Source organism: Gigantopelta aegis, chromosome 4 (assembly GCF_016097555.1).
Source record: "Gigantopelta aegis isolate Gae_Host chromosome 4, Gae_host_genome, whole genome shotgun sequence".
NCBI lineage: Eukaryota > Metazoa > Mollusca > Gastropoda > Neomphalida > Peltospiridae > Gigantopelta > Gigantopelta aegis.
Window position 1 is genome coordinate 109,550,936 of NC_054702.1, and position 25,367 is coordinate 109,576,302.

Genomic DNA, 25,367 nt, shown 5'->3' on the forward strand with positions numbered 1-25,367 from the left:
GGTGTTAAAATCGATACTTACATATATTCACATAATAATAATAACGGGCCTCGTCTCCATTATTTTTCAGTAATGGAGAGATGAAACCCACCAAAATCATCGGTGTTAAAATCCATACTAACATATATTCACATAATAATAATAGCGGGCCTCGTCTCCATTATTTTTCAGTAATGGAGAGATGAAACCCACCAAAATCATCGGTGTTAAAATCCATACTTACATATATTCACATAATAATAATAGCGGGCCTCGTCTCCATTATTTTTCAGTAATGGAGAGATGAAACCCACCAAAATCATCGGTGTTAAAATCCATACTTACATATATTCACATAATAATAATAGCGGGCCTCGCCTCCATTATTTTTCAGTAATGGAGAGATGAAACCCACCAAAATCATTGGTGTTAAAATCCATACTAACATATATTCACATAATAATAATAGCGGGCCTCGTCTCCATTATTTTTCAGTAATGGAGAGATGAAACCCACCAAAATCATTGGTGTTAAAATCGATACTTACATATATTCACATAATAATAATAACGGGCCTCGTCTCCATTATTTTTCAGTAATGGAGAGATGAAACCCACCAAAATCATCGGTGTTAAAATCCATACTAACATATATTCACATAATAATAATAGCGGGCCTCGTCTCCATTATTTTTCAGTAATGGAGAGATGAAACCCACCAAAATCATCGGTGTTAAAATCCATACTAACATATATTCACATAATAATAATAGCGGGCCTCGTCTCCATTATTGTTCAGTAATGGAGAGATGAAACCCACCAAAATCATCGGTGTTAAAATCCATACTAACATATATTCACATAATAATAATAGCGGGCTTCGTCTCCATTATTGTTCAGTAATGGAGAGATGAAACCCACCAAAATCATCGGTGTTAAAATCCATACTAACATATATTCACATAATAATAATAGCGGGCCTCGTCTCCATTATTTTTCAGTAATGGAGTGATGAAACCCACCAAAATCATCGGTGTTAAAATCCATACTAACATATATTCACATAATAATAATAGCGGGCCTCGTCTCCATTATTTTTCAGTAATGGAGAGATGAAACTCACCAAAATCATCGGTGTTAAAATCCATACTAACATATATTCACATAATAATAATAGCGGGCCTCGTCTCCATTATTTTTCAGTAATGGAGAGATGAAACCCACCAAAATCATCAGTGTTAAAATCCATACTAACATATATTCACATAATAATAATAGCGGGCCTCGTCTCCATGATTTTTCAGGAATGGAGAGTTACTCGGACATTCCCCTATACTTCCTTACTCCATCCCATCCCAATCCAAATTCCTCTTTGACTGGATCTAACAAGAAAATAATATGTAGAAACAAATTAATTTCCAGGTAATAAATAATATAAACTATTGTAATGACCACGACAACAAACTGTTATTTTGTTCGTGTTGAGAAATACGTGAGTGTTGTAAATCAGTGAAGAGTACACACGCTGTATAATCAGGTAACGTACTGTGATGTGGCTACAAGTTCATAAAATAGTTTATAGTCGCTTGGCTGGACTAACGCGTCACGTACCACTGGGCGTACCCACAACAGCAACGGGCGTCCATACATCATCCTTCTGGTGGAATAATGGCCAGGGTGACACTTTCAACAGGTTTTTCTCATTTAGTATACTCCAGTTGCCTTCCGATTGCTCCAACAATTTCTCTGGACTTACCTTGGCTATGTTGTATCACAGCGCACCACAGAGTTACTACAAGCAACACGGTTGATGTTACAGAAAATCTGTTCAAATATCCCCTCCCGGAAATTATATCAAAAGGGGAATTTAGGCCTACATTTGCTCGTCAGGAAAATAAAAGATAAAAATCATGTTAATAAGTTTTGGAATATTAGATATTTTACAGACAAAATTAAAGAATTCAGTAATTAAAATCCCACTGATTTTTTTTCTTAAAGGGACATTTCTGAGTTTGCTGCATTTTAAGATGTTTCCGACAAATAAAATATTTCTACGATTAAATTGACATATTACATATATTTTCTTGTTTAGAATATCAATGTGTTTCTGATCGTCTTAATATTTGTAAGAAGCCAGAACTGGATTTTCTCTTCAAATAATTTCGTACGTACGAATTAAAAAAATATTTTTTTAGGAAATAAAATGAAATTTAACCTAGTACAAATATTACAACGATCAGAAACACGTTTAATATTCAGCCACTAACATTTTATGCAGAAAAATATATTTGATATGTAATTACAATCGTTAAAAAGTCTCTGTTAGTCGATAACATCTTAAAAATTACAGCAAACTCAAAAATGTAAATGTTTTGGCAATTTTCTCACCGTTGTTTATTTCAAGAGGTTTTTTTTCTCTCTCTCTAAAATTAAACTTATTTTAAAATAAAAATTTAGTTTTGTGTCTTCTATTTAAATAAATTGTTTAAAAAGTAATCGTCGGCGTTTACATGCAGCACAATTTACTGTTTACATTTTTATAAAAAAACAAAAAACAAAAAAAACAAAAAAAACAGGCCGAAGTTACGAAGGAAACGACACGCGTAATTAATTTGTTCTATTTACAGTTAAGTTAATTCCCGGCGGCGGCGGCAGCGCGGCGGATCTGTACCCACCGTGTGACATAACGCGACCGCATCAAGCAGGCTACTACTGTATGCGGTCGACGATTTATTAGCTTATTACGTATAATTGAACAGGAGTCGAGATGAGCGCTTCGTGTATGATGTAACACGTTGATTTCCCGCGACCTGGCCTGTGAACACACTGAACGGGTCACGGAGGCCCCCCACACTGACGGTAGGTGTACGTACCTGTTGGAGAGTGTATATTCGATACGGAAATATGTAGATCACCGACTGACGATATACAGCTAACTAACACCAGCTGCAGGTTTAGGCAAGTACGATATACCATGTTTATACTGTTAGAGAAAAAGAGAGATAAATAGATAATCATGTGTATGAGAGAGAGAGAGAGAGAGAGAGAGAGAGAGAGAGAGAGAGAGAGAGAGAGAGAGAGAGAGAGAGAGAGAGAGAGAGAGAGAGAGAGGAGACGCACTAAACACATTTTGACTACGGTTATATAACATCGAACATATGGTTACGGTCCACACAGTGATAATGAGAAAGGAAACCCGCTGCCACCAAGAAAGAGAGAGAGAGAGAGAGAGTGGAAGGGAGATACAGACGGGCAGAGACAAAAAGAGACAGACATAGAGACAGATAGTTAGAGAAAGAGAGAGTGAGAGAGAGAGAGAGAGAGAAGAACGAACTAACGACAAAAACTGGACCCCCCCCCCCCCCCCCCAAGCCAGGCAGGCTACTTGAAACAATAACTAAGTGTAACCACAAGTATAACGGTTGTAACCACCAGTGTAACGGCGTGCCGCCAGTGTAACAGCTGTATCAACTAGGCATAATATGGTATAGATTTATTTATGAATAACTAAGCCGATATACATACGTGAATACTTGCTTACATGTACGCTGGCTAAAGCAACACGATCAGAATAGACATACAGCTGTTAGGCATTGTCCTCGGCATCGTAGTGACTGGTAGGTACTGGGTTCGTATCCCGGGTCCAGCTTCAACCCAGAGGAAGAAAGAAAGAAATGTTTTATTTGGCACCGCCCACAATACAGTTTATTTACGGTTATATGGGGTCGAACGCAATATTTCACTGTCCTAATAAACAGTGTTAGTTCCTTTAAAATGGCCACTGCCAGTCCGCGTCTTTCTGTATCTTTGGGTTTTTTGAGTGCATCTTATTTATCTAGCTATAATTTCCAAGGCATTAAAACATTACTCGCTGAAAAATAAATTGCTGATATGACAGATACGTTAAGCTAAAACACAATTCTTGGGGAATACAGTATATTTAATTTAAAAATATTAATAATAAAAACCCACACACCTTACTAATTAATTTGTGATTGCTGCAATTGCATTTGCCATTTATTGTTGTCACCAGGACAACAGTGCACTCGTTAATTGCAAACGTAACTTTAATTTGAATTTTATTTTACAGCTGTCGGATATTTAAATAATATGCGTTAAGAAGGATCTGGATGCACCAGCACTCAACAGCCACGGTGAAATCCGTGAAATACTTATTAACACCTACTACAGAACAGAACAGAACAGAACGAAAACTAGTTGAACTCACACCAACAAACGGGAGCGGGATGTAGCTCAAGCGGTAGCGTGTCCGCCTGTGAAGCGGTCGGTCATCGGATCGATTCTTCTCAGTTTTGGCTATTTTTCGTTCCAACCAGTGCTCCACAACTGGTTTATCAAAGGCCGTCGTTAAATAAAACAAACTTTACAAACCAACACATTTTATTTACGGTTATATGGCGTCGGACACAAACATATTTTACTTTTCCTAATATCTGCTATATGTATAATAGATATAACATCTTGTTAAAAAAAGAAGTTTGTTTTGGTTAACGACACCACTAGAGCACGTTGATTTTTAATCATCGGCTATTGGATGTCAAATATTTGGTAATTTTGATCTATAGTCCGCTACATTTTTTTTCTATTAGTAGCAAGGGATCTTTTATATCCACCATCCTACAGACAGGACAGCACATACCACGACCTTGAATATATCAGTCGTGATGCACTGGGTGGGACGAGAAATAGCAGCTTGTTGAAGTCAAATAAATGCACGGATTAACTTAGCGATTTACATGTTTTTAAAATACAGTTCAGAAATTTACAGATATCATATACTGTAGTAACAAGTTTGTGTTCACATTTAACAGTGGTCTAGTGAAATAGGGTCATTCTATATGAGAGTCACCTCAAAAGGTGAAATTTAAAATCATTTTAACATAGGCACTTTTTATTATATTTAATAGATGTTAGGATAACTGGTTTGCGTTTTTACTCAGTTCTAGTGGTTTCAATAGTCTTCTAAAATTATATATCAAATCGTACACAAACGGATTCAAATTTTGTTCCTGGTGAGACAATACTGTCACTATCAATATGATGTACTGGGATGATTTTGCAATGTCTGTATAATGCCTTTAAAATTAAAAGATCCCAACGTTTGGGCAAAAACTAATTACTATCAAAATATTCATTAAAAGTCCCTTTTTATATTAAATAATTTTTTGTATGAATAAATTTTAATTCGATAAAGCAATTCAAAATGTCTTATTAGTATGCTAAGCTTTCCGAAAAGGACAAACCATGTCTCTACACCTCTATCTCCATCCCTCTCTCTCCCCTCCTTTAATTTTTACAATATGCACCAGACCAATAAAGTGTTAAATATATAATCAACACTAGTTAAGAAAAACAATACTATAATTATAATTATTATTAGATAAATCATAATGCACGTTTCTATATATACTAAAAGGCAAAAGTTATTGTGACATGGATTGTTTGGAATAATAAATTTGTGAATGGATTTATGGATGTAAACCATAGCAAATGTGCATAAAACAACTCGAAGAAATGCAACCAAGCAGTTGTTGCAGTGATTGCATGCTTTGTGCAAGAAACGTGGAATATTCAGGAGAAATCCTGCCCAGTGTTCACCATAAAAAGCCAGGCATTCAGTCGCAAATCATTGCCACTCTGTACAGCCTTCAGAAATCCAGAAGTCAGAAAAACACCATTAGTGAACTGTTTGATGCAATTTCGTCATGCCACGCCTCTTTAAAAATGATGGATGGCGAGTCATAGGGATGCTTAAATCTGGGACCTCGCAGCGTGACGTCGCACGTCAATTCAACGTCCACAGAAACACCATATGACACTCATGGCAACGATATCAACAAAACAACCAGGTCATGGACCGTCCCCGCAGTGGTTGACCACCCGTGACAACCCCTCGCCAAGACACATGGATCCTAACCACGCATCTGCAAAACAAGCATTCCCAGGAACTTTCTCCAGCGTTTAATTGCCTCAATGAGACGACGGTGCCATGCTCAAGGTGGACACACTCGCTACTGACTGTGTGAAGTTCGCTGTGAACCCCCTCTAGTGATGTGGCTCATTTGCATATGACAGGTGCGCCTTTTTCATGGACTATTGCTCCTTTCCATACCTTCGGACATTTCTCTTTCCATAATATAACGTTTCATATACGGCAGTAAAAACTGATCATCAATTATCTTTGTCTTTTGTGTGTCACAATAACTTTTGCCTTTTAGTATATTATATAAATATAAACTAGGGACTGTTATAGAGGTGGTAACGCGGAGGGTGGAAAACAAACATCGCTGCCCCTCCACCCTTCCCCACCACAATTCAGGTAAATATTTCTGAAATGGCCATTTTGCTGGTATTTAAAACCAGTAATACTACACTCAGACTGTCAACTGTCACGACTAAGTTGGCCAACTCGATCGTTGCGTTGTAGGTTCCCCAAACCCCGACTGACGACGGGTGCGCTCAGATTAACAACCAATGAATAGTAACTGGACAGTCGTGAGAACAGAAAATTGTCCAACTGTGTCGTGGCAATTGGTAGTCTGAACCTACCATAACATCCACTGGTTCGCGGCAACGAGTAAATATAAAACAATCTGAGGTAACATCGGGACTAAGTAACGAGGCGAGATAGACGCGGTGTAACAAGCAAGCTGCATCTAGTCTAGTGCGTGTTTGATAACCTTTCTGCTTCGTTTCGAAGCCAGGCCTGCCTAATGGCTTTTCAATGCACACTGCCCTACCAGCCGCCACAGACAGTTCGCAAGATAAAGTTGTATTTTCATTGGCATCGGCGGGTTCCAGAAGATTAACGCAACCTGGGTAGATATCAATGTTCACTTTGAAAAGAATAGCAATGGTTGTGACACCCCAGCATACTGTTTACTCCGTTTCGAGGTTATTAGAGGTGGGGTAATATGATATACACTTTATTTGCATTAAGTCAATGGTGTTTAATAACAAACATTCGTGTTTACCTAAATATATAACATTATAATGACATACACAATTTAAAATATTTTAATTGTGAGACATGGTCCTATTTTGTTTATTTTGTTTTTATTTAAAAAAAACAAAATATTTTTATATTTTTAATTTTTAATTTTTTAAAAATCAAATTAAAATATATATATAATTTGGAGGGAGGCAGGTATTTGAATTGGCAAAACAGTACTTTACTTTTAAAGTCGGGTTGACTTTTGTTTTGAACTTTTCCATGAACACATAAACTTTAATTGACAAGTCTTAATTGAAACACTGATTATAACAGGTAAAACAACGTGTCTATTAGTGGTGTGAGTTTGATCTGACGATCACTAATATCCCTTAACCACAATTGTTTAAAACAAATAATCCGTCACGTGTTTCAGTTTGTCACTGTGTCACCTTTTACAAACTACTAACAATAGTATAAACTTTACAACTAAAAAAAACCATGCACATTATATATGTGCCATTTATTACCTTTTAAAGACTACTATCAGCAGTTAAACTTTACGTATTAACCATCAACAATCCGTTGACCCTTGACCTGGCAGAGTTCTGTCAGATGCGTAATTATTGCCCTAAAAGGGCGGTCTACAAGTCGTACGCGTGAAAAGCCTTAGCAGCAATTAATCCGCGTTCAGCCAATCGGTGTCGATGACACATCTTCTCATCGGAGTCCACAAACATCGTCTGCTACACTTAAACGAAACTAACTGACGTCTATTTTCGCACACCTAGCCAATGGATCGTGCTCATTCTGGCAAGAGCTCGTTTTATGTAAGTACTAGTATATTTTTTTAAAGTGTAGTACAACTGTAGGTGCAGTCTGGATCATTTGCTCTACGCCTCTTAATTTACCCCATGTGTTGTTCACTGATAGCGAATTATTATCCTGCGTTCGCGGTCGCAGAGGGAGGAAGTCGTTAAGGAGAACAGCCACTATTTGTATTGTTAAGCAAATACACGCGTGCCTTCTCGCTATAACATAGACAGGCGGCCGGAGTGAGTGGTCGTATTACACTAAGCAGATTATTGTTCACGTTTCGCAAATTTCAACAGGATTTTCTCAACTTGTAGTGGATTTTTAAACTTGTGTGGACTTTACTTACGAAGATATATCGGTAAAGTATGCGACTTTTATTTTACTGTCAAAAGGTTGGTTCGCCGATATTTTGACTTCTGTGATGTTTTATTGGCTGTCAGAGTGTTTGGCGATGAATGGAACAAACAGAGGTTTTTGTTTGCAGACACTTGTTATAACTCTTTAGAGAGAAAGCCACACACAAAAATAAGTAACGCGTTTTAAAACTCGCCCGTTTGATGTAAGATAGTTTAATTCATTAAGGATGTTGACATGAATTATACGTTACGCTTTTAATACGCCGGTCAGCATATGTAATATATTATGTCTTTATGATTCCAATCATATTATGGGTTAAGAGTACAGCGGAAGGTGGTTTACTAAGGGCAGATCGGTGTAACAAACGGGGCGAGTGAGGGGGTCGGCTATCGGGTTTATTGATCAGGTTAGCGTGTGGAGGTTCTCTTTATCATAACTGATCTGTCTCTCTGCAGATTCTGATGTTTGTGCGCGTCGCTCGAAGTCTGTGTTTCAGCCAGTGCCAAATGGAAAAGTGAGTGTTACAAAGAAAAACCACCGAGTCGAATCGCCAACGTCCGTGCGATGTACGTCTAATAGTCGGAGTTTTTCACAAAGGACTGCTGGATGTGGTTCTTTTGCTTGGAGGTGGCCAAGCATCGCTAACAGGACGTAAAGTCGATCCAGCACTGTTGTTGCTGTAAGGAGCAGGAGATAATAGGAGTTAACACCGTGACCCTCCGAGGTTACGCTTTCCCCCTTTAAAGTGAAATTAATCCTCAGCTGATTTTTAACGGCTCGCGTTCCACTGAGGAGAGGATATTGTTACAAAACTCTAGAGAAATGACGGTGGTGTTATCCATGAATGCTGTGTTCAACAACCACCAGCTGATACGCGGCGACGAGACGATGTCGTCCAGGGATGTACCGTCGTTCCCGCTGGTGCCGGCGCTGACGACGTCGCGCCGTTCGACCGACCCCGCCGTCGTGTCTCCGAGCGCTGTCCAAGAAGGGTCTTCCAGTAAAGCACAGGAACGAATAGGTTAGTATTTATTTGTGACAAGTAAATATTGCAAATGGTTGTGGCGGTGAATTGGGCGTTATTGGGAGAATAATTAGAATTCCTTCCCATTAGCTGAGAGCATGGAGCAGTCGGGGAAAGGTTATCGTCTCAAGTGTTTACTGCTGCATGGAAAAACAACACCTCGTCTTTACTGTTATTTAACATAGTGTGTAAATTAGAAGAGGCATTTTGTAGTTAACTTGTTTTAGTATTATTTAAATTAACAAAAAATAAAAAAATAAAATAAAAGACCAACGTCATAAGGCAAACAAATATGTCACCATTAACGTAATGGTGACTAGCTGAATAGTGACATATTCGTTTGCCATATATGACTTCGGTTTGTATTGTAATGATCAAGACCGTGTGTTTGGGTAATTTTTGGCAGGTTACCACTAGAGAACTGTTCAAGCAAGCTTGTCTGGATACAACCTCTGACTCCGCATCAGAGTTCTGTTCATAACAATATCATATTTAGAGAAAGTCCGTCCGTCTTTTTTGGGGGGATCTTTTTTCTTCTTTTTTTGAAGGGGGTGGGAAGAGAGGGGTGTCTCTCTCTGTTTCCTGTTTTCAGTGTCCATGCGTGAGTGATGCTGGGGACAGCAGTGATTTCGGTTTCACCTGTACATCTAACTCCTTGAATAGGCCCGTTATACTGACCTGTCCTGCCCAGTCTGTTCCTTGTTTAATTAGCGTTCTATGGCGTCACTCGACCAACTCATTGTAGCTACCGTTTTGTTGTCGTGATAAACAACGCTCGCCAGGCCGTGGGGTGCGCGTGTCACACGGCGAGCGTATTCTTGTAAAATAAACACCATACTGTATGTCCCACTTTACACTTCTAGCAGTACCCTTGAAAGATTAGGTCATTGTCGGATAACCAAATATCATCGCTGTATTTAAGTTTTGTGATTTTAAGCTATTAGGTGATTAACTCAATGGCACGTCTTTTTCTTGTCATTTTTTAACGATCAATAATGTTCAGTAAGTTTGTTTTGTTCAACGACATCACTAGAGCACATTGATTTATGAATCATTGGCTATTGGATGTCAAACATTTGGTAATTTCGCCATATAGTCTTTAGACAAGAAATCCGCTAAAAACAATTCCATTAGTAGCAAGGGTTCTTTTATATTCACCATACCACGGACAGGGAAGCACATAAGACGACCTTTGATATACCAGTTGTGGTGCACTAGCTGGAACGAGAAATAGCCCAGTGGGCCTACCGACTGGGATCGATCTCAGACTTACCGCGCATCAAGCGGGCGCTTTACCATTGGGCTACGCCCCCCCCCCCCCCCCCCCCCCCGGATAATGTCAAGATACAGCAGTGAAACTGTTTAACATTAACGATACAGTGATTAAAGAGTCCGAGTGTCCTCTAGTCCAGCCCTGTTTTATGTACACACGCCAGCTAGGCGACTATTAAATGTCCTAATATCGTATTACAGTAATGATACAAGCGAGTAAAACTTGATTTGCTTAATAGTGCAATAACTACTATTACAATATCAATGTGACAATGTATTAACCTGTAGGTGTACTGTGTTTAGCGGATATTGGTGTGGAACATAGCTAGCATTCCACTGTTGTGTGTTGTTTAAACACGGATACTCAGATTGTTATTGATTTCTTCTCCATACACAGACTCTGAGACAGTAAACCATCCGCAGTATATTAAATAATACAACTATTGGTTCCTAGTAAATCAAACTCCTTTGCTGCAGTGACCATGTTTTTTGTTAGTGTATTTTATGCTGTGGTATTTGGGGCGATACATCACGCTTGACTTGCTCAATTTTTAAGTTGAATACATACATTTAAATACAAGCAGTGAGTTTTCCATGTACATAGTACATATCGAGAGACTTGTGTGGTGTGTTTGATTTAAGGAAGTGTCCATTGTCCTGTGTTGCCTGCTTTCTCAGTGGGTGTCTCTATTACTTCCTCCACCCACTGAGCAGTCTGTATCAACTGACAAGAGAAAACTCGTTGATATTCAACGGACTACAGTTACGTATTTAAAGGTCAACACATTTTCTTGTTTAAAATAGTATTCAATGATTTTAGCCTAACATTTATAGTTGTCCAAACTTGATTTTATCTCCCAATAATTTTGTGTGTATTAAAAGAGGAAAGATGTCCGCCTGTTACCCCACATTATATTGATACTTGTATAAAGAGAGAATTTCAGCCTAACCCTAAAGCTAATCGTAACATTAGGGGATAACGGTCGGATAGTTTACCTTAAAATGTATTAATGATAATGGGAAGTAAAATGCAGGTTACAGCAAGTTCTGCAGACATTAGGACTAGAATTTGTAGGATTATTCAGTGGACATACATACACCAACGCAGAGGCGGATCGGGTGGGGGTGGGGTGGATTGGGGCAGGGGCCCGCCGCCCTAAATTTTGCGATAGTTATAATTTTATTATATATTAATTTTAAATTGTTTACGATCCCCCTCCAAACCTCCCCCAAAGTTCCCTTGACATTCCCCCCAATGGATTTTCTGAAATGTGCTAAGCATGAACCTTTACTTAGTATATAATTTTAATCATTAAAAATCATTAGCAGGCAACCTGTTACAATGACAGCTATCCACTGTTAGGTATGATCTTATATAATTTATACGGTTTTACTTACGTGATGTTTAATATTCAGACATTAAGTACACTGTTAATATCCTACCGGCCTCGGTGGCGTCGTGGTAGGCCATCGGTCTACAGGTTGGTAGGTACTGGGTTCGGATCCCAGTCGAGGCATGGGATTTTTAATCCAGATACCGACTCCAAACCCTGAGTGAGTGCTCCGCAAGGCTCAATGGGTAGGTGTAAACCACTTGCACCGACCAGTGATCCATAACTGGTTCAACAAAGGCCATGGTTTGTGCTATTCTGCCTGTGGGAAGCGCAAATAAAAGATCCCTTGCTGCTAATCGGAAGAGTAGCCCATATAATGGCGACAGCGGGTTACCTCTCAAAATCTGTGTGGTCCTTAACCATATGTCTGACGCCATATAACCGTAAATAAAATGTGTTGAGTGCGTCGTTAAATAAAACATTTCTTTCTTTCTGTTAATATCCAAGTATTTTGCTTTATACATTACATGTAGCGCTCACACTGGAACAAATTTGGGTTTAGCAACTTTTTAGACATGTAGAGTATATCCTCGAAAATATTAAAATGCACTTAATTCAAGGAATAATTGTTTTAACCAAAGACAAAAAGTTGTAGCGATTTTGTATACAATTAGCAATTGGCTAATTCGGCAATGGGGAACGAGACCTGATTACATGTATTACATTGTATAATATTTAATATTCAAGTAATATACGCTGTACACTGACTTTTACAACTCCAATAGCTAGCCAGCTGTTTCCATATTGTTGTATATCATGAACGCATTTTTGGATTCCTCGACATTTACAAATACACTATAGTAGTGTTAAGCTATATGGATTATTTATAACTTGAAACGGTGGAAGTAACAGTTTAAACTGGAATAGTACAATAAGTCTGAATGTCTCATGTGTCTCTTAGCCAAGTCCCAGGTAACATTTATCTCGAACATAGACAACCAAAGCTGAATCTGAACACCTGTTTCATCTGTCGAAACCTAACGGGAGTTTGACGGTATGTGCATAGATTGGTTTGGTAGACCATTCTAATAGATGACATAGGAGTACAAGGTTCATGTCACAACATGACTTTTAAATGGTCCACTTTAGAATAAACATATTCCCATCAGTATCGTATACCATAATGTTAGTAGTATCGAGGTATTCAGATTGTCCTTCAACATAATTAGTCTCTATTTATAGAAGAGAGTGAAATGAGTTTATTGGTAGAATAATGTCCAAAGGAACGTGGGTTCCTAGGACTGTCCCCTCGAAGGTCCATTCTGGGGTTATTTATATTTACTTTTACATCAGTGCTCTACGACCGGTATATAGAAATCGGAAGCAACAGCTTTGGCAACGGAAGCAGGATTTTTTTTTTATTCAGTAAATAGTGTCCTAATAACCCAGACGAACACAACCCACTGATTAATAATGTTTTAGGGATGCCATGAAACAAGTACCGACGTGTAACGCGATTTAAATGGTCGAGAGTACTTCTTTTCCAACTATTTCTTGTTCCAGCCAATGCACCACAACTGGCATATCAAAAGCCGTGGCATGTGCTATCCCGTCTGTGGGATGGTGCATATAAAATATCCCTTGCTGCTAATCGAAAAGAGTAGCCCATGATGTGGCGACAGCGGGTTTCCTCACTTAATATCTGTATGGCCCTTAACCATATGTCCGACGCCATATCAACCGTAAATAAAATGTGTACAGTGCGTCGTTAAATAAAAACATTTCCTTCCTTCTTTTTTAACTGGTTAAATATACCATGACATGTCTAATATTTTGACACTATCACTCGTAGCATACAAGTAACAATGTTACTAACATCGTGACCAGAAAGAAATTGTTATTATACAACTTAATCACGTACTACTAAGTACTACAAAGCGTTGCCTAGTGCGCATTTCAAAAAGGCACCTTGACGGGTTTAAGAGTTAACCTGTGAACCACTGTGTAATGTTATCATCACAGGTTACAAACAGCGTCAGCGTGACGCTTGGACACACCGGGTAACTGGTATCTGTGTAGTTTCCTCCTCTAGCAGGAGAACCACGGCAAGGCGGCGGACCGGCTTGACCTGTGTGGGACACGAGGTGCACACTTTTCGTGGCGGTCGTGATCCGGGGTCACTGGATCGTGACACAACGGTATTTGCACCTGCTTACTGTGACGGCGACTGGCGAGTGGGGTCAGTGGCGAGCAATTGTTAGGGTGTAGTGGTACGGTTTATACACGTCCACCGGACCCCAGAGATGTACACTTCCCGCAATACAGCCCCTTCTTTGAGTGCACTAGAGCTACACCGATAGCATTATATTGGGGGTACAGCTACCAATATGAACAAGTAAACGACTGACTAAGTGTCTCGTTACGACAACCACGTTTGTGTCTGAGCCTGAAAATAACTTGGTAAGGGAGATAATATGTGTGTGTGTGTGTGTGTGTGTGTGTGTGAGGGAGGGGGTTGCTGTTACTGGGATCAGTTATTAGTTGAAGGTTTTTCCAGTATGACAAAAGAGGTCACTTTCTGGTGGTTGTTATTTCTCCTTTCTTTCTCTTACTGGAGCGGGACGTAGCCCAGTGGGAAAACGCACGCCTGATGCGCGGTCGGTCTAGGATCGACCCCCGTCGGTGGGCCCATTGGGCTATTTCTCGTTTCAGCCAGTGCACCACGACTGGTATATGCTATCCTGTCTGTGGGATGATGCATATAAGAGATCCCTTGCTACTAATGGAAATTTTTTTGCGGATTTTCTCTGTGACTGTCAAAAAAATGACCATAGGTGTCGTTAAATAAATAAAACTTTAACATAACTCTCTCTCTTACTGATTTAATTACTCTGGATTGTGAAGAGCGACCCATGGCAGGTTCCACTCACGTCTGTGCGCTCATTGGGATTTGTTCCCGTCCCTGCCAATAATCCACGATTGGTATTTCCAAACCCCGATAAGTGCTTTGGAAAAGTACATATAAACGAACCTTAACGGCATGTCATAAACGATTTAGTTGGCTTCTCGTGGTTTGTGCGCTAACACCATGTCAACTACAATAATTACCACATTTACAGTGACCTAAATGTGCTCAATAAATGAGTATGGAATAAGTGGGCGGAGATGAACTGTTGGAGACACACCGGGATCAGTACCATTAAGCCACTCGTGCAATATCAAACTATAACACGGTCCTCGTGTTACCAGTAGAATCATGGCTGGTGCATGTACTAAATGAAAGAGGAGTTACTTCATAACTGTTTTGACGTGGCTGAAAATGGACGCATCCATACATGTTCGATGCATCTTGCTGTGTGATATTTGGTCGATCATGCAGACTACATCATGACTGAATTAAATGGACAGTAACCAGTGCATTCTCTCTCAGAAGAGAACATAATTTGATTACACTCTCAGACAGAATGGAAACTGTCACCTTTAAAGGACACCTAGTACTTTGTTTTTTTACTGGTGGCTATTAGGTCGCACAGAACTGATACATTTGACAGACAGTCTAATGTCAGAGAATCTTAAATCCACTTCTGCTACCAAAAAAACTTTTCAGTTACAAGCAGACGTCATTTTATATAGACAGAAACCACATACCACTAAATAAAAAAACATCAATACCACATTCTTTAAATTTGTCGTGAAACACTAGATAAAAAATTTAAGGGATGTTCTGGAATTAATAAAAGTGGTGGTGGTGTGTCACTATAATCATTCTTGTATGCTCGCTGAGTCGGTCGCATGTTTTCTCTTATAATTTGTTTTAAATAAAATTTTATTTCGTATGTCGTAGGTTTATACAAATAATTGCATCACGCCCACACCACCCTATATGATCAATCTGGAACTTACCTAGACGCAATCAGATACGCGTAAATGTGCTAGCTATTAAAACTGAATGAAATTAGTTCGCATTGTTACTCAGTGGTAGCATTAACTGTGTCTACGACTTAATTGTCGAAGATTAACAGTCTTCGGATGTTCTACAAAAAGTGCAGCAATCGTTTTTGTCACTGTTGGGTCTCTCCTCTGTATTCTTTCATTACCGTTGTGAATACGTTTGTCGAGTGGCCCTGCCTGTTGGGGCTATAGGCGACTTGTCGGTTATTCGCCTCAAGATTACGGCGATCAATAGCTCGTATGTGAACTCGATAGGTGTATTGACTGCAAGTGCACAGCCTAGATTAGCGCCGAGTGATTTGACGCTCCACACTGGAAACATATTGGACGTTCCTCGCCATCGAGAAGTTTATATGTATTGGTTTCACACAAAACACTAGGTTTTAACAGGCCCTCACCCTAGATGTTTTTAGAAGTCAGACAAAACGTTCGCATACCGGTGATATAGCTGTAGAAATAACAAGTGTTCACACACTGTCGTTAATATCTCGTATGAAATCCACATAATACAGTCAGACCGCAACTAATAGCGTTATATATTTGTATTCCGTTATTGTTAACGGTATTTATGGAATGCCGGAATCGTGCTGTGTTTCAGTGGCACGGTGTCAAATAACTGACATAGGGTAAATTAAATAATGGAGATCACTGTTTGAGTTCGTAATCACTGTCAGGACAGGATAGCACAGTCAGAGATAATCATTGTAAAGCATCAGTTGCAATGTTATCTTTCTTGTATCGTAACGTCACGCTAATACTCAGTTTCAAACGTGTGCATTTATAATTGTAAAAACAAAACAAAACCCTCTAAAAGCAAACAAAAAACCCCACCCATCCTTTTAGTAATTAATTTATATTTTGTGTGTTAATTTTTTAGATGAAGTATCTATGTCGAAGTACAAACGGACAGTATATTCATATCAGTTCAGCTGCACCGAATTATTTGATAATTGCTATTTCAGAATATATATATATATATATATATAATTTAAATTAGTTTTTAAAATATAGTGTTCTAGGTGTCCTTGTAACAGTAATTGTTGAAGTCTAATGTCTTGATCGTTTCTACGGCCGTAAGATGTATGTGAGTACTAGTACTAGTACCGCTCCCTCCCCCATCATGTTGATGTGCGAGTGTGTAACGAGTGTTGTACCGCTCCATCCCCCATGTTGTTGATGTGTGAGTGTGGCGCCCCTCTCTCCCCGCATCATGTTGATGTGCGAGTGTAGAGCGAGTGTGGTACCCATCCATCCCCCCATCGTGTTGATATGTGAGTGTAGAGTGAGTGTGGCACATCTGTTGACAATCTGTCGGCAGATGGCGGAGCCAGGTCAGGAGGCGGTTTGTGCCGACTGGTTACCCACTGTCTGTGCACGACATGCTCGCTTCCACCAGGATGTCTATTTACACCAGTCTACGACCAAGTGTTGTCCTTCATACCTTTAATATATGCACGCCTACATAAGATAGGGGCCGATTACAGCTGTCATTAGGATAACATATGACCACCCTATTGAAAAAAAGATAATGTATTTTCATTCTGACATTCAAAACTACATGTCTATCAAAATATATGGTGTGTGCTCTTCTGTTTTTGGGAGATTCATATCAGATGTTTCGTTCCTTGGTTGTTAGTAAGAAAATATTTCAGACACAATCATATGGGGGAGGGGTTCATCTCATCACATGGGGGGGGTCATGATATGGGTGGAGGGTGTTGGCTTTTTACTCAGAACTATTACCCATAAAATAAAATAATTTTGCATTCTTAATACACTTGTGCAGACCCATCACCCTTACAATTAATATTCAAGTGCCAGACCCCCGCCTAACCACCCCATTTCTGGACCATTCTCATTTCTGGGACTACCCAGAGGAGTAATATTGCGGATAATCAAATGACGTCTGCAGCTATAATACTCATTTAATACATTTCCCCCTGGCTACACTGTGGAAATGAATCAATGTTCCCATTTCTCTCAATGTACCTAAGCACCCGGGCAAGATCTACATACATTTGAGTGGTCGATAGTAATCGGCAAATGAATTAACGTGTCTCTTCCATTCAGTGTGTGTACTAATTAATTAGATACGAAGGTAAGTGTGCCATCCACTAACATGAAGCGTGCAAACAGAAGCCTGGAGAGCGCCAGTCGTGACAGAACACTAGTAATTGCTGGTAGTTTGTTTGATATATTTATTAGTGGACATTTTAGGTAAAGAGGCGGGCAAACAACGTCATTCTGCAGCGTAAATGTCGTGTCGCGCAGTATTAAACTAAATACGGTGAAGTACGTCAAAATTATTGAAATTGTCCCGATTACAGCGCTGTGTTGTGTCTCTGATTAACGTTTTGTTTGACATTTCATTATTCTAAAACACTGGGGACAAACATCGGCTTTTTAGGTGGATACACTGACATGTTATTGTATTTAAACATTCTGTACTGGAGACCTATTGTTAGTAAAAGAAGATAATTGGATACACATTCGTAATATGTACAGTCTTATAACTTACACAATTTAATTAGCATTGGAACAACACTGTATTGACTGGAATTTGATCATTTAAAAACAAAATGTCACGGCAGTTGCTGCATGTTACCTTTAACAACATACCGTCGTCTTGTATGCACACATTCAACAGCCAAGACAGTACATACGATGGACTTCTCGGTATACGAACACTAGCACCGAGATACATTGCTTACATAATACATGTCGCTCCTTGACGAGAATGTATTGAGCACTGTGTGCATACACTGATGTATTTGAGATATGACATTGGTGTATTTGAGATATGACACTGGTATATTTGAGATATGACATTGTGATGTATTTCAGATATGACACTGATATATTTGAGATATGACACTGTGATGTATTTCAGATATGGCATAACAAAGCCACAACACTCAGTTGTTTTCTTTACCCCACTTCTATCGCACCTAGTGTCTTCTTACATACACGTAATCGAATATGCTGAAGTGACAGCCTCTATTATGCAGCCACCGGTCTCGATAAGTTGACCTGTATTAAACATTGAGCTTGTACGGGGCCATCTAGGAAGTCTCCCAAATAATCTAAAGCAGAACAAACTGACCTGTATTGGGTAGCCACCTGTCTTAAGATACCAAAATGTGCTTAACACAGGTTTGTGTATATACAAATGCAGAAGAATCATTTTATTTTCGTTTTATACATCATTTTCGTGTTATACATCATTTTCGTTTTATACATCATTTTAGTGTTATACATCATTTTCGTTTTATACATCATTTTAGTGTTATACATCATTTTCGTTTTAGGCACTTTATGCCAGTTGTATTTGATTTGTTCTAGAGGAACTATAACGCTATAATAGATTACAAAATAATTTACACTGTTAGGCTACACCCACTAAACATGTTTTAGTATATACTCATTTAACATACAGTAATATTCAGTTAATGTTACAGTAACATTTAATTTTGCAGAGAAGCCGATGGAAGAAGCCCAAAACAATGTTGTTGCTGATGACGACGGCGACACCAGAGGATCAAAGAGAAAACTAGAATCGAAAGACACTGCCGACGACGTTGACCATGTGCCTTGCAAGCGGATTTCTCCATTTCTGAACACGCCCAAACAGAGGAAGGAGGAAAGGAGAAAGGTGTTAAAACTGTCCATTCAAAAACTGAAACAGATGGAAGACCCGGAGAATTTCTTAAGACGTTCAGTGCTGATCAACAACACTGTGAAGAAGATGCAGAAAGAACTGCGAGATGAAAAACGGTCGTGTTATGTGCCTAGCGAAAACCGAAACTATTCCTTGTACAAACGGAGACCAAGTTTTGACTACGATGTGTTCGGCAGCGGATACCTGTGTTCATCCAACTCTCACATGTTCGACGAACCCGCGCCCACGGACGAGAGTGACAGAATAACGGACGATATGACGGACACGCTGGTGCACAGTCTGGAGGGAAATTTCTCGTGCGACGCCGCGTTAACGCCGGGACCGCTGGAGACATTTTCCAGCGAGAGTCAGAAACAGATATTTTCCGACATGGACGCGGTGTTTAATAATTTAATACGTGCTCTCGGAGAGACATAATACCTTTTGGGATGGTGGTGTGCTCGGAGTCTTCAAACGGACGCTCTTAAAATGGTCGGAGGAATGTGCATGTGGAACATTGCTCAAATTCCAAGGCGCTCGATTCCCGGAGATGGCTGGCCGCTGTTGCAGACCGCTGTGTAGGGCGATGTGTGTCGTGCGATGTTTGACATGCAGGCTTGTATAAATATATCTCGTCATCGCCGGCAGTGCTTCTATTGCCACTGACGATGATGATGACGATGATCCAAGAGAAACGCCAATTCGTGACTCTGACCGCGTACGGTGTCTTCGCTAATAACAAACTGTGTGTGCCAATAGTTTGAACTCGGAATTAAAAAAACATAATCATTCGCTAGGGTTTGGTGAATTGGATTTCCTTTCCTCGCACAAACCAGACAGAATGTGGTGATATAGACCGTATGTTGTTGATTAGCTCAGCTCTTTGTTAAACGAGTGGTATAGCTGTATCACTAGAAACAGCATCCGGATACTGAATTAACTGTTAACCATTGGTACGGTTCACTTGTAACAATATCTGGATACACTAAATTACCTGTTAACCAGTGGTATGGCTGTATCACTATATCTGGATACTAAAAAGTAACTGTTAAACAGTAATATAGTATCTGGATATTCAAAAATAATTTAATTTAAACTGGTATAACTAATAAAACGTTACTGACAACTGCTACATTAAACTTTCAATATTTGTTAAACAGTAATGCGACTATATCTCTGTTAACACTGTTGATAGACTGACGTAACTATTAACCATTGATATAGCTATATCACTGTTAACACTGTTGATAGACTGACGTAACTATTAACCATTGGTATAGCTATATCACTGTTAACATTGTCGATCTTTTAAACATGTGGTATAGTTGTATCGCTAATATCGGTTATTTTCACGTTGAAACATTAGGGCATAAGAAATACTAAAAGTGAGGAAGGGAATGATGAGTCTCATGTAGTCAAGCAGCGGCGCTGTCCAAACGTCCCTTGGACTCGATTTCCACAGAAATAGAACTTTGTCTGCGATATTGATATTGTCTTTTTTATCAACATGTCACAAATGCCAAATTTTGCCCACTGACATTTGTTACGACAACCCATTTGCATTTTTATGTTATTTAATAATTTATATTTTGCAATTAAATTATAATGGCTAGAAGCTGTCGTCCATAATTGTATCATAGTCTGTCACCGTAGTGCATTTACGAGGCATTGGCGTAGGGCACCATACGCAAGTTCGTACACACAGACATACAGTCATACATAGGAATGTACGTATGTCACTGTGAATCGGAGGTATCCATTCATTGCAATAACTGTATGTAAATAAAATCGACCACAAACTGATTTCCCAAGTGTTCTCCAAGCAGGGTACATGTTACAATAAACACACGAGAAACTTCAAGAAAGCAAGCTATTTGTTTTTATAATGAACTAGAAAACGTACGTGTTAATTAGTAGAAGTTGTTTGGGTATTCATTTGTGAGATCACTATGTCGTAAATGTGTATTGAATACCAAACCCTCTTGTTTACTTGTCCACAAAATTGACTTTGAAATAACAGGTTTTAAATACCTACAAAATAAATACACCTGATTTCACTTTTATTTTTAAAATTCCACTAGCCCCATCAAAAACAAGGATTTATTTGTTTTATATTTGGGGGTGCCCATGTGCCACATTTGGAATCCCGTTATTTATTTGTAATTACGATTTTTCTCAAGGTGGGGAATGCGATACATGTGCTTACTAACAGACTCGTGTGATTAGTGTTAGAACATGCAGCTGTAACTCGTAACTGATAAATCCTATCTGGCATTTTAAAACAGGTGTGAACAACAGGTGTTAACCAACATGCTGACGGTGAACTTTGTACTCGGAACTTAAAGCGGCAATCTCGAGTAGGTTTTTGTTGTTTAACAACTTAAAATATGTCATCCATATTTATTTTTATATCATCTGCATTTATTTTATATCATCCATATTAATTTTTAATCATCCATATTAATTTTTATATCATCCATATTTAGTTTGTCATCCACATTCATTTTATGTCATCCACATTCATTTTATATCGTCCACATTCAGTATATATCATTCTCATTCAGTTTGTAATCCACATTCATTTTATATCATCCATATTCAATTTCTCGTCATTCTTCGATACCTGTTAGCAGCAGTCGTTAATCTTAACTCACGTAACAATGTATTATTCGCCATTTTAACGACCAAAAGCGAGACTTTTTCCATTGGTTAGCGTCACAATATACGATAAATTACAATATGTTTATCGAGACAGTCGAGATGGTGATACCAAACAGTTTATTAAAACTGTAGTTGGGTTGGTATTTTGTATTGGTAAACATTATGATATGTGTTTGCGAGATTGTCGCTTTAAACGTACATTGCAGATACCTAAGAGTTCCTATGAATTCAGCCTTGAGGCATAATACTGGAAGAACTATTAAGTCACCTTGATGAATAAAGGTTTAAAATAAACGAGTCTTGTTTACGTACACAGCTGTTGATAATCATATTACAGTAACAACAATACTCGGCATTAATGGTATTTGCCATTTACTAACCCTTTAACAACGTCTGGTTAACAACTGCATATAACTTTTTAATACGTTTAGTCCGTTTGCAAACCTGTTGGTAAAACTTAGTGACTACATTCCCCCATGAATATATTAGTAAATACATGCATATATGAGAGAGAGTCTTTAAAAGACATGGATTTGAATTTAAATTAGAATTTTAGACTACGAGTAACAATGAATGCAAACTGTTTGTTAGTAGGCGAAACTACGATTGGTCCAGCCTCTGACCTTTCATGTAGGAACGTTCATACATTATTGTGTTAGTCACGCATTCGAACCAAATGCCACGTTATTTATTCCAAGTTTCTGGCAATATTTGCAAGACGAGTATATTGTTGTTTATTTTACGATAATTAATAAGTTTGCTAAAATTATTTTGGTTTACAAAACAAATTGTACATATATTTTATATTTTTGTCAAGCTGCCATTTGTTTCACATCATGAAATCTTGTAATAGTTTATACCATGCTAGTGGGATTTTAATATATGTAAAATAGATAATATCAGAAACGATGCTGAGCTAAATATCGACTTGACAGTTTTATTATGAACCAATGTATTACTCAATGCTAGGACCCACACATGACAACACACTGTATTAATTTAATAATATTTATTAAAAACACAATACACTGCTGTTGGAATAATATACGCATTGTACTACTATTTTAATTCTTAGCATTTATTTTTAGAGTAAAACATTTTCTTAATATCTTTGGTTAAAAAAAATTTTTTTATCTCTGAGTTATTTCATGTGGATTTTCATTTGACAACCGTTGACCGTTTGGTATTGCTCTACTTCATGTCCCATAGTTCAGATATCATAGTGACACCATTCGACAAACATGAGGTTTGTTACTCGAGGTCTAAACCTGAGGTCTATACATTAGTGTTTCCATGGATGCTATCACCATCAGCCGTTTGTCCTGAACGAACATTTATATCTGCTTTCTCTCATTTATATATCATTTTTTTATTTTATCATAATTCACAGAAAGGCTGTCCTAGCAGTTGTTTTACATATCCGTGTCATATATTGTTCCAGTTGGACTGGGTAAAAAGAACCCACGAAGCAAATGGACTATATAACATTTGTTTTACCTTTAAATTTTATTTGTGCTTTTTATAGAATGTAATTGTTTTACAAAGAAAGACAATGAAACGAGAGTCTCCTACGTTCACCGGTCTCTTGTACACTTCGGTGCATCATGATGTGTTAACATGCTGACTTGGAGAGTCTTCCAAAAATTATGACACAGGAGGCTGTGTTTTCTTTAAACAGTCACTGATGTTTTTGAACCATCGGTGATTTTCAGCAATAATGGTGGTTTCCACCATCAGTGATTTTTAACAATCAGTGGTGTTTTCAACCATCAGTGATGGTGTTTTCAACCATCAGTAACTTTCAGTGATGTTTTCCAACCATCAGTGATTTTCAACGATAAGTGATGTTTTCCAACTATCAGTGATTTTCAACAATCGGTGATGTTTTTAACCATCAGTGATTTTCAACAATCAGTGATGTTTTCAACCATCAGTGATTTTCAATCAGTGACTTTTTCAACCATCAGTGATGTTTTTTCAACAATCAGTGATGTTTTTTCAACAATCACATATAGATATATTAAGATTTACTTACATGCACAAATTATTTACATGCAGAATCGTTACTACCCCTCGTACCTTGTGTGTCATCATTTCTGGAAGCCAAACCTCGGAGAGCCAGCCGTTCCACATTGCCAGTGGCCCAGTATATAAATCAAATATTGTGGCTTGTTGTTTTTGTACAAACATATTTTATACATGCGCTGTTTGGAGAAAAGCCAAATATTGCAAAGAAATCAAATATTTATTGATAATGTGAGAAATATTATAATAAAATATTATTCTTATGAAACTCATGTCTTTGTTATATGTTTATTTACGTTTTAGCCACACGTAGAGGAACTTAACAAAAGAGGGCCCCAGAGAAATACAACTGACCAGGTGGTACGATTCGCAAGTATACACATTGGCGTAGCCAGTATTTTATATTGGAGGACCACCCACGTGTGTGTGGGTGTGTGTGTGACCACACTGTCTTTGAGTCTGATTATGGCGCGACAAAAAAAAAAAGTGGTGAGGTAAAAAAACAGGGAGTATTCGCCCCCACCTCTCCCCGCTTTACTGAATACGTTATTAATAATAAAACAAAAACAAATCTCGCTAGTCTTTTCTCTTTCCTTTTCCCCAGACAGGACATCACATTCCAGAGCTTTTGTTATACCAGTCATAGACCAGCTCGGTACGGCTGTTTTTGGTGACTAACAATAGAGAAAGTATATATGTGGGGATCTTGAGTCGATCGAGGGTGATCGATCCAGTAACGCATCACACCTCGAGCGAGTTCTCTGTAACAGTTACGGCACGTATAACTATTATGATCTAAACCGTAGGTTGGCGGTTTATAAGGACAGTCTGGAGAAAGGCACGTTTGTTTAAATGCTATTTGGTGTCTCAGGCCTCTAAAAATTGCGATCGTTTTGTTGCGAATCTAATGTTACATAACCTATTTTTTGTTCGCGCAGAATTTGGATCACCATTTACTTACATATAACGGATTAAGCAAAAAGGAAATGGGTTACCTGGATTTATTTCTGCGTAACCGATAAATGGGTCACGCAGATTTTCAATTCTCGTAGGCCTGTGTCTGACAAATGGTTATTCCGACATTTGGTCAAGACAAAGAGTGAGGGGAGCCAAACGATCCGAGTCTAGAGAATGGATATTTGACCAAATAATGGTTGATTCCATGAATCTCTATCTAGTGCTCGTCTGTAGGAGGACAGCCACGCCGAGGAGATTCTTTACTGGAGAGGGCGGGACGTAATCCAGTGATAAAACCTCGCTTGGTGCGCGGTCGGTCTAGGATCGATCCCCTTCGTTTCTTGTTCTAACCAGTGCACCACAATTGATATATCAAAGGCCG

General features: G+C 38.6%; 1 protein-coding gene across 5 annotated transcripts; it reads left to right on the forward strand.

The window, feature by feature from the left end:
* Positions 1-2,625: 2,625 nt before the first annotated feature.
* On the forward strand, positions 2,626-24,296 carry LOC121371729 (SERTA domain-containing protein 4-like). 5 transcript variants are annotated; one of them, XM_041497832.1, is made up of 3 exons: positions 2,626-2,837; positions 8,559-9,124; positions 19,161-24,296. In XM_041497832.1, exons 2-3 carry the CDS (start codon positions 8,926-8,928, stop codon positions 19,778-19,780), a joined length of 819 nt encoding a protein of 272 aa, XP_041353766.1. In that variant the 5' UTR covers positions 2,626-2,837; positions 8,559-8,925; the 3' UTR covers positions 19,781-24,296. The 5 variants fall into 5 exon arrangements, with proteins under 5 accessions (XP_041353766.1, XP_041353765.1, XP_041353764.1 ...); XM_041497831.1 differs by lacking the exon at positions 2,626-2,837 and adding an exon at positions 7,627-7,760; XM_041497830.1 differs by lacking the exon at positions 2,626-2,837 and adding an exon at positions 7,821-8,109.
* Positions 24,297-25,367: the final 1,071 nt, after the last annotated feature.

What these genes read in the sequence shown, in the direction of transcription:
- LOC121371729 (XM_041497832.1), top strand. Translation starts at nt 8,926, where the DNA reads ATGACGGTGGTGTTATCCATGAATGCTGTGTTCAACAACCACCAGCTG. An exon ending in TAAAGCACAGGAACGAATAG is followed by an intron (nt 9,125 to 19,160) that starts GTTAGTATTTAT and finishes TTAATTTTGCAG; the next exon opens with AGAAGCCGATGGAAGAAGCC.